Source organism: Bos javanicus, chromosome 29, assembly GCF_032452875.1.
Source record: "Bos javanicus breed banteng chromosome 29, ARS-OSU_banteng_1.0, whole genome shotgun sequence".
NCBI classification, from domain to species: domain Eukaryota; kingdom Metazoa; phylum Chordata; class Mammalia; order Artiodactyla; family Bovidae; genus Bos; species Bos javanicus.
The window spans coordinates 33092836-33103163 of NC_083896.1; the positions used below are offsets into that span (position 1 = coordinate 33092836).

At 47.9% G+C, this 10328-nt stretch overlaps 1 protein-coding gene across 1 annotated transcript in view; it reads left to right on the plus strand.

Annotated features, from left to right (window-relative positions):
- Window positions 1-6875, plus strand: part of BARX2 (BARX homeobox 2) — a 91943-nt gene extending 85068 nt beyond the window's left edge. The window contains exon 4 of the mRNA XM_061406433.1: window positions 5909-6875. Coding sequence (XP_061262417.1) covers window positions 5909-6175 — 267 coding nt within the window. The 3' untranslated portion in view covers window positions 6176-6875. The remainder of the gene's footprint in view (window positions 1-5908) is intronic.
- The last annotated feature ends 3453 nt before the right edge of the window (window positions 6876-10328 follow it).

Genomic DNA, 10328 nt, shown 5'->3' on the forward strand with positions numbered 1-10328 from the left:
AGTGCCCGTGGGGAACACGTGTGCCCCTGCCACTGACGTCAGCTGTTTTCCACCAGCCTCTGCACGGCTGGCACCGCCGCAGGCCGCGTGTCGATAGTTATCAATGTCGTAGAAAACAAAATGGAAGTAACTGCACAGATTTAAATCTCCGAGCAGTCCACAAGCCAACCGAAGGCAGGCCCCTTCCAGAAATTTCACCTTATGAGCAGTGACTTTTCACCAGGCAGTAGAGATGTGGCTATAAGACACCAGTTGTTGTTGTTGTTGAGTTGCTAAGTTGTGTCCTACTCTTTGCGACCCTGTGGACTGCAGCACACCAGGCTTCCCTGTCCTTCACTATCTCCCATAGTTTGCTCAAATTCACGCCCATTATGTTGGTGACACCATTCAACCATATCATCTGCTCTTGCCCCCTTCTCCTCCTACCTTCACTCTTTCCCAGCATCAAGGTCTTTTCCAATGAGTAAGATACCAGGCCATCCATTAAAAAAAAATTCAAAAAAGGTACTCAGTCAGTGGAGGTAGCTGACCTGTAAGTCGCTCATTATTCAGAGTGATCAGGGCAACACTGGAAGGAAATAAAAGGTTCAGCATCAGTAGGAGAAGGGAGGGCTTCCTGGAAGGGGTGCCATCTAAGCTGGGTTTAATGGATGAATAGACACCTGCCAGATGAAGTTTGGAAGGGTGTCAAAGGCTGAAGGAAGGAACAGAAGTACGCAGGGGCACTGCAGGGACCTCAGAACAGCTGGAGTGAAGAGGAGAACAAGGTGGCTCAGGTGTGGGTCACGTTCTGACTTTCTCAAAACAGCAAGGCATTGTTGGGATCCTGATTGCTTCATAGTTTCCCCTGGTAAAACTTTCAAGGCTGCCTCTTCAAGGACTGGGAAAGAAAAGAATAATTGAGTAATAAAGATGTCTCAAGGCAAGTAATCTCACTGGAACTGGAAAAAGAGCATTCGCTTCTCAGAGTTACTCGCATGCTGCCAGAACCGAGATAGCATCTCTGACTAGTTTTTACCGGTCAGCGTGTAGAACCTGTGGCGGGTTGGGTAAATGTGGTCTCCCACGTCTGGTGGGATCTGCACCCTCCCTTCCGTTTCTGCTTGGCTTGGGTTCCAGTAGGGCCCAGCAGGCTTCGTAGCGGGCCAGAAGTACCTCATCATTCAGGGGTACTTTTCATCTCCAAAGTAGGGTTCTGTTCTGTGAGAGGGTCCAGATGGGTGGTCCCTTCCTCTCCCAGTCACAGAGCTGGGTGGGCCACGTACCATGCCCAGTGGTCATCTTGTGCACCAAAAGTCTCCAGCTGGTCAACAATTCTGTGTAACTGCTACCGGTTTCTACCTATGTAATCGTGGGCAAGCGCCTGTTTCCTCATCAGTAAATGCCTGATGTCCACCTTACAGGGATGCAGATGAGGTCAGTGAGCTAATCTGAGCCAATCCCTGTAGGACCCAGAACAGTGTCTGCCCCATAGGATACAGTCAAGAAGTGTTAGCTGCTGTTCATCTCAGTGTTTTTTTTTTTTTTTTTTAATTCTTTACCCATTCACAAAATTCATGTCTATAGAAAATCTCAACTTTTGGAGGCCAGGAGAGATAACCTGAAAATGAATTCTGCAAGTTTCCGGGATGCTGGTTAAGACAGTCAGGTGTTTTTCTGCATCCTCCCCACCTGCAAGCCTTCCCCGGTCAGTTGGTGCTTTAGCATTCAGGATTGAGTTGAGTGGAACATCCCATCTTCTGGCAGAAAATCTGCTAAACAGTGAGCTGGGGGAACATCTGTGCTGGAGATGGTGAATGTCTCAGCTTCAGAGAAATAGCATCAGTTACATGGCTCTCTGGACTTCCCTGGTGGCTCCATGGTAAAGAATTTACCTGCCAATGCAGAAGATGCGGGTTCAATCCCTGGTTCAGGAAGATCCCCTGGAGAAGGAAATGGCAACCCACACCAGTATTCTTGCCTGGGAAATCCCATGGACAGAGGAGCCTGGTGGGCTACAATCCATGGGGTCACAAAGAGTCAGACATGACTGAAGCAACTAGACAACAGCATGGCTCTCATTCCCATAGAGCAGCAGATAGAGAAAGGGAACAAAAAGGCAATGGGATAATGAGTCCATGGCCTAGGATCTGCTGGGAGGTTAGGAGGTCGGTAAGATAAATGTGGTAGAAATATCAGTTGAATCCTTCCCTTGCACATTACGTGCAATGAAATACCAATAAGAGTGTTAGATTCAGGCAATCGAGGTTTTGTATTCAAATCCCAGCTCTGCCTTGGGTTGCTTTTCCACCATGACAAGCCACTTCTGCCTGAAAAGTGAGGGAGGTAGAAGGTTTCTCTCTGCGCTGACAGCCGGGCCCTCCCATCAATGTGCCCGTCCTCCGCCCACCTGTGCAGGTGGAGAAGGAAGGTCCTGATATCCCCAGCAGGAGGGCACAGGAGAGTCTAGTTTTAGAGTTTGGAGGAAGGCTGCCAGCGGGCCAGGTTAATAAAAGTAGGTGGTGTGCTGGGTGTTTTTCCCAGAGGCGTGTGACCTCATGTGCAATGGGTTGCCTGGCCTCTCTGGACGAAGGAAAGTAAATTGGCTCCAGGGATGCCTAGGGAGGAGGGGTCCTGAGAGAAGGGCCGCAGAGTGCACGTGAGTGTGTAGTCTTAGCATGGGGTGGTTGCGAGATAATTGCATGTCTCAGGTGTGCTGGGAGGCAGAGGCCAGAGGTCAGGTGCAGAAAGCAGCCAAGAGTGTAGTTATGTCCTAATTATTGCTTGTGCTGGAATGTTTTATTCCATTTAGAAAATGGTCTGATTGTTTTGATTTTTTTTTTTTTTTCATGCTGTGGGAAAACAGCCAGGTGGGGTCTAGCCAAGCTGTGTGGGTGGTGTTCCCTAATTGCTGGGCTGGACTTTCTTTTGCCAATTAGGTGGCTTCCTTAGACCTGCTCTTTTATAACTTGATTACTACGTGGGGCAACTCGATTTTGTATAACCTCTTTCATACTGAGTGGAGCTGCTTTCAACACGTCAATTTCATCTTGGCACATTTGGGTGCTTTCAACAGCCTGCGCTCACCGTGAAACCAAAATCAGATACTGACATATGAAAAGGAATATAGAGACCTCTTTTCCCCAGAGGTTGATTCTGTCAGCATCTCTATCTTGTTAGAAGTCCCCTTCATATCTCTGTGTTAGCTGTTTGGATTGAAAGTACAGTGGCTGAGTAGATGCCCAGCTAAATGGAGGTGTTTAGTGCAAATTTATGGTTTTCCTTATACCATAAGCAAAAGTTAACTCAAAAGGAATCATAAACCTAACTAAACATTAAAACTATGAAACTCCTATGGCTGATTCATGATGAGGTTTGACAGAAAACAACAAAATTCTATAAAGCAATTATCCTTCAATAAAAAATTAAATTTAAAAAAAGTTATGAAACTCAGAGGGAGGGGACATACATATATCTGTTGCTGATTTATGCTGATATATGGCAGAAATAACACAATATTTTAAAGCAATTTTCCTCCAATTAAATTTACATATTAAAAAAGGAAAAAAGAACTATGAAATTCTTAGAAGAAAACATTTTCTTTTGGAGTAAATGCTTATGACCCTAGGTTAGGCAAAACCTTTTTAGATAAGACACCAAAAGCACAAGCAATAGCAACAAAAATTGCACTTCGTGAAAATTAAAACCTTTTGTTCTGCTGAAGGACATCATCAACAAAGTGCAAAGGTGGGACTTCCCTTCTTAATTTGCCAGGGGTTAAGAATCTGCCATGCAATGTAGGGGATATGGGTTCAATCCTTGATCAGGGAACTGATAATATCCCCCATGCCAAGGAGCAATGAAGCCAATAAATAAATAAACATTTTTAGAAATGACTTGAAAAGGCAACACAGAACAGAAGAATATATTTGTAAATCTTCTGTCTGATAAGGGGCTTTCATCCAATGTATTAGTATTAATAGAGAACTCATAACTCAGTAATTAAAAAGGACAACCGCATTTTTAAATGGGCAAAGGATTTGAATAGACACTTCTGCAAGGAAGATATACAACTGGCCCATAAGCACATGAAAAGATGATGAACTTCAATAATTATCAGGGTTGTACAAATCAAAACCACAATGAAAAGCAACTTCACAACAGCTAGGATGGCTGGAATGAAAAAGACAGGTAGTAACAAGTACTGGGACTTCCCTCTGGTCCAGTGGTTAAGATTTAACCTTCCGATGCAAGGAATACAGGTTTGATCCCTGGCTGGGGAACTAAGATCCTACATACTTTGAGGCCAAAACAAAACAAAACATAAAACAGAAGCAATATTGTAACAAATTCAATAAAGGCTCTAAAAGTGGTTCACATCAAAACAGCCCTTAAAAAAATGAGTTTTGCAGAGGATGTGGAGCACTGGAGCCCTCACATACTGCTGATTGGAATATAACATGGTGCTCTTGCCTTAAGAGAACAGTCTGGAAATTCCTCAGTCTTGGACTTCCCCTGTGGCTCAGATGCTAAAGAATCTGCCAGCAACGCGGGAGACCCAGGTGCTATCCCTGGGTCGGGAAGATCCCCTGGAGGACAACACAGCAACCCACTCCAGTATTCTTGCCTGGAGAATCTCAAGGACAGAGGAGTTGCTGGGCTACAGTCCATAGGGTTGCAAAGAGTTGGACACAACTAAAGTGACTTACCACGCACGCATGCATCGCTCTTTCACAGAATAGGAAACTGAGGCCCAGAGTCTTTAAAGGACTCTCCCAAAAACAAAGTAGACAAGGGGCACAGTTGGTGTTTAATCTAGTTATTCTACTTTCAAAACAAGAACACACTCTCTCCTATGTGTTACTGCTTCTTCAAACAACATAAAACCATATGTTTCATATTTCCTTTTCTGATTACAGAAATACATGATCATTGTTGAAAAATTTAAAAAGACATTAAAAAAGAATTGAAATTATCCTTGATCTTGAGACTACAAGCAGGGTAATGTGTAGTTGTCTAGCCACCAAATTAAATTATGCTGGTTTAGAACCCATTTTCACAAAACTATATTAATATTTCCCATGTTATTATATGTTCGCCTATATAATGATTGTAATGGTTGTTAAGTTTTCTCTCTTTGCCATATACTATAATTATGTACTCAATTATATGGTGGAAACTGTAGAGTATTTTTCTGGCTGTTGTTGCCATTTTTGTGATGAACATTTTTGCACATCAGTCATTGTCCCAATCTTTGATGACTTCCTTAGGCTAAATTGTTAGAAGTAGAATTTCTGTGTCAAACATTATGCACATTTTTTTTTAAGACTTTTGATTTGCATCCTCAGGTTGTCTTTTGAAAAAGCTGTACCAATTACACTTTTATACAGACATATGAGTGTTTATTTTCCTGTTTGTGACACTGTTTTTTTCTTTTAACTTATCAACTTGCTGTCACACTCATATTTTAATTTTCACTTGTTTCCCTATTTTTGAAGTTGGATTTTTAATGTATTTATGATCATTGTATTTAATAGAAATGATCCTGACTAAAAGTACATTGAACCTTTCATGAATGAAGCTGTCTTTGTAGACTGCAGGTGACTCCTGGAGAATATTTTTTGCCAAACTTTGCAACTTCATTGCCGGGAAGGAATGGTTTAGAGCAGGGGTGCCCAACCTGGGATCTAATGCCTGATGATCTGAAGTGGAGCTGATGCAATAAAAATAGAAATAAAGTGCACAATAAAATGTAATGTGCCTTTATCATCCTGAAACCATCCCCTCCCCAGTCTGTGGAAAAACCGTCTTCCACGAAACCAATCCCTGGTGCCAAAATGTTGGGGACTGCTGGTTCAGAGGTGGGGGAGTGGGAAAGTGGAGGGAAGAAGTTATTTCTTAGATTTGATCTCATTTGTCTCCTACGTAGGTTCTTAAAGGTGGACAGGAAGCACCCACAAAACCCAAAGGTCGTCCCAAGAAGAACTCCATCCCCACATCAGAAGAGATAGAAGCTGAAGAGAAGCTGAACAGTCAGGTTCACAGCCAGGAGCTCCTGGAGCCCTCCCAGAGCCTGGAGGGGCTCTGTGATATGCAGAAACCAAAGGCACGCGTTGTCCCTGTGGAGGTGGCTGAGTCCCCAGGCCAGGCCCAGGAGTTGCCAGTAGCCTCTCCGGAACCCCCACCATCAAGCTAAAATAAAACTCTTGGTCGAGGGGAAGGGGGAGACTGGGAAGAAGGGAAAGAGAGAGGGCAGGGAGACCAGGGAGAAGAAAGCTGCCAAGAGCCCGAGACCTGGGGGAGAAGACCACGGCCGGCTCCCTCCCTCCTGCCCACGGCTCTCAGCTCCAGCTTTTGAGGAAGACTTGCTAGCCTTGGCCTGCTCTTCCTGAAAGGCTGCCTAAGCCACACAAGCCCTTGACTAAGGGACACAGTGCCTTGGAACTGCCAGCCCCAGTTGGGGTGACGCTGTGGAGCTGTCCAGGTCCAAGCTCCCCCTGGCATGATGGGGGACACTCCGACCAGCCTCGGAGCAGCTAGCCATCAAAGCAGAGATGGAGGAGTGGGCAGCATGCCCAGGTTCCTTGCTGACTCAGCACTTATTTCTGTAGCTTTAAAAGAAAATTTAATGTTTTTGATTGTTGTTTTTTTTGGGGGGGAGGGGTGGTCGGTGAGGGTGGGCAGATAAGAGTTGGGGGAAGGGAGTTTTGAGTTAATAGAATAAAGTTTGTTTGAAGACACGTGTGCCTTTGTACCCATTATAAGGTAGTCAGGTGACCCAGGAACTGATAAACCTTGTTTTTCTCGCTTGATTCAGTTGCCATCCCTGAAGCTGCAATGCAGATATGTTAAGATAACTTTTATTTTTTAATTAAAAATAAATCTTTCAAAAAAGATGGGATGTGTTGTTTCTTCCAGGGAGTGTATTTAGATCTTCTAGAATATGTCCTATGGAAAGAGGGTGGTGCTAGTGGTAAAGAACCCGCCTGCCAATGCAGGAGACACAAGAGACCGGGGTTCGACCCCAGGTCTGGGAAGATCCCACATGCCATGGGACAACTAAGCCTGTGTGCCCGTGTGCTGAGCCTGAGCTCCCTATAGCCTGTGCTTCATAACAAGAGAAGCCACTGGAGTGAGAAGCCCATGTATCACAACTAGAGAAAGCCCACACACAGCATCAGAGACTCAGCACAGCCAAAGATAAAATTAAGAAAAAACAAAAAACCAAAACTCGTAAGCCTGTGAGCTTGTAGTATACAACTCCTTCGACAGGACTGGATTCAAGTATCGTGACTGCCACTTCAACTTTGCTAAGGCCGTGCCTTCCCTTGGCTGTTGAGATCAACAAAGAGAAAGCAGTCTCTCTCTTAACGCAGAGGTAAGGACTTGGCTTCTGCGAACCAGTTCGTGCAGCCCACACCCAGCTGTCGGCCACTGCCTCTCTCAGCTGAGCCCACCCCACCCAGGGCTTTAGGATCTGCCCACCAGGCAGAGTCACCACGGCCAAAGTAAGCAGGTGAGTCCTGCCAGCTGGGTCTCCCTTCTGTCCTGTTCTCCTGCCCCAGGAAGGCCCTCATTAGGACGCAGCTTTCTTAGGCTGGTTTGTCTCTGGTCTGGGCTCTCATGCTGTCCTTCTCCTAGGCGTCTGACAGTGGCCACCACGGCTCAGGGAGAGGTGTGTGCACACATCTGGGTTTCCCTCAGCTGGGCTCTGGGCACTGTTTCTGACTTCCAGCCCTGGGTTCTTGGCCCATCATCTTTGGTATTGTTTCTTGGCCCTATGTAAGAGACAGGGGTTTGATCCCTGTGTCGGGAAGTTCCCCTGGAGGAGGAAATGGCAACCCACTCCAGTATTCTTGCCTGGAGAATCCCATGAACAGAGGAGCCTGGTGGGCTACAGTCCATGGAATCACAAAGAGTCGGACACAACTGAAGCCACTTAGCACAGCACAGCACTTGGTTGGTGGGGTGAGTGCAGAGTCTTAAGAGCTTGGGGTATCTTGCCTCCTGTTTTCGAAGCCCCAAGCTCAATGTCACCTCCACTGACCAGCCTTGAGCTTGTCCTCCAGCCTCAGCTCTGTGGAGTTCAGCCCCATGGCTCAGAGGTGGGTCTGGGCTGGGCCTTTCCAAAGCCGATGGGTGCAGATTCAGGGGCCAAGTCAGGCTCCTTCTCCACCTCCATCCTTCCCTTTTCCTTCCAGGTCTCAAGCCTCGTGGCCAGTACCCAGAAACCAGCTCCACAAGTCCCTGTGGGGGACCGCCTCCTTTATCAGCAGCCACTGGATGTCTACCTTTGAGGACCCTGCTGAACAAAAGCATTCTCTCCTCCAGCATCCAGGGTGGCGACCCCTGTGGGTTCAGGGTCTTATTTTGGGATCTGCTCACCAGCTGCCTTTTGTTTTTCAAAGGATGGAAGAGGGCGGAGGCAAACTGACCACGGACGGAAGGTGACCACGTGAGATTCCTGCATCCCTGTGAGGATGGAGGAGTCTCTTACAAGCACTATAGCTGATGCTGCCCCTTGGGCTGCAATGTGGACTGTTTTTCCCAGTTTTACAGGAAGCTTACTCATTGGAGTGAAGTTGATCATCTAACCCTGGTCGTGCAGCTGGCGGGGAGCCATGCCGAGAACTAAGCCTGGTGGCCTTTGTCCTTGCCGAAGGTCTCCATGACTGGCCTGCCCTCTGTCCCCACTTGCAAACCACCTGGGCCTTCTTGGGGTGGTGGTGGGGAAGTTGCTTCCAGCAGCAGTCTGCTCCCTGCACACAGCTTCAACCAGATTGCAAGGTGGCCTCCCTGCCTCCACTCCCACCACCTGGACTCCCAGGGCAGGTCCCAGCCTCCCAGGGTGCCCAGGCCTGCTTGCCGAGCTCTACATTCATGTTCTGGGGCATGGCACCCCCTGAATGACTTCTCCATGGTCTGCAAAGGTCTCACCCAGCTTGACTCACACAATCTCCCAATGGGTCATGCTGTGAGCTTCGAGCCCTCACATTAGCCCAGGCAGATCTATCAGAAACCAACCTTAACTGGGCTGGTTTCCAGTCAGTCTCAGAGATTGATCAGTCCTAGAGCCATCTTAGAGAAGGGGGCCTGCGGACCTCAGTGATCTGCCCTTTGAGCTGTGTATAGGTTCCCCTGCACTTAACACCTTTCAACTTCATCACCCAGCCTTGCCCCACAGCCTGAGAAGGGCCAGGGATGGAACTGGACTGCAGGGCAGGAAGCTCTTTCCTCAGGAAGCTGTGCTCTGTCAGCCTGCTTGCATATTGTCCACTCAGCAGAAAATGACCAGGGACTTAACAGGACCGGGTTAAAGGCTGTCCTGGGGGCTCACCCCAAGAGCTCCTGCCTGGGTCACCCGCTGGATGATTGCCTGAGCCCCTGGCGATTTTCTGTAGGTGCGACAGAAATCTTACCCCATCCAGTATTTGAAGACCAGGAAGTACTGGGATTAGACAGCTGAAATGTGCTTACAGCTGAAATGTGCTTTACACACACACACACACACACACACACACCCCACACCTGTTTCTCAGGATTTCTATACACTGAATGCCTGTTTGTCTAAAGTTTGTGGGGGGCTGCTGCTCTGTGTCCACATAGACTCCCTGGTGGTCCCTTCTCTGCTGTCCTCGTGGAGGGAGGAGCTGAATCTTCCAGGCTTCTCCAGAGGCTTCTCCCTCCTCTTTGGACCCTTGCAGTCCCGCTCCACGAGGCTGCGCCCCTCCCTACCCAGGAGACAATGTCCTCCTCCCCACTGGCTCCCTCTCCCTTCCCCTTCTCCAGCATGAGTTTGAAGCCAACGTCTTCCCCTTCTTTCATTAAGCTCACCTCTACGCCAGTCTAACCTGTTCCTTTCTCCCTGCTTCCTCTTAATGCATCTTTTGTCATCATCGTTGTGATCCTGCCATTCTTCCAAAGAGCACACGGATTTGTTTGGTTTCCCTGTTAGAGCATGAATTCCTTCAGGCTGTTTTCCAGTTGATACGTTCCGAGTTTCTGCACAGAGGCTCCCAAGAACCACACACAGGCACTGGAAGATCAGGACCTGCTGACACCGCTCCTGGCCCAGGGGTTCTGTGTTCTCAGCAGGAGGGTCGGTCTGGCTTTGAGCCATGCACCGCCTCTCCCATCACTGACCCCTGTTAGCACCTCGCTTGCTGGCGGCAGGGCAGGGGGCTGCCAGCACTTTTCAGAGAGGAGAGAGAAGGCTGAGCAAAACATCTGTTGTCCGCAGAAAGAGTCCCACCAGCCAAGGGACGCTGTGCCAGGCTTCTTCCCCAGGGACAGAGGCACTGGGGAGGGTGATGGGGAGCCCCCACTTGCTGGCCTGCAGGGCCAAGGGT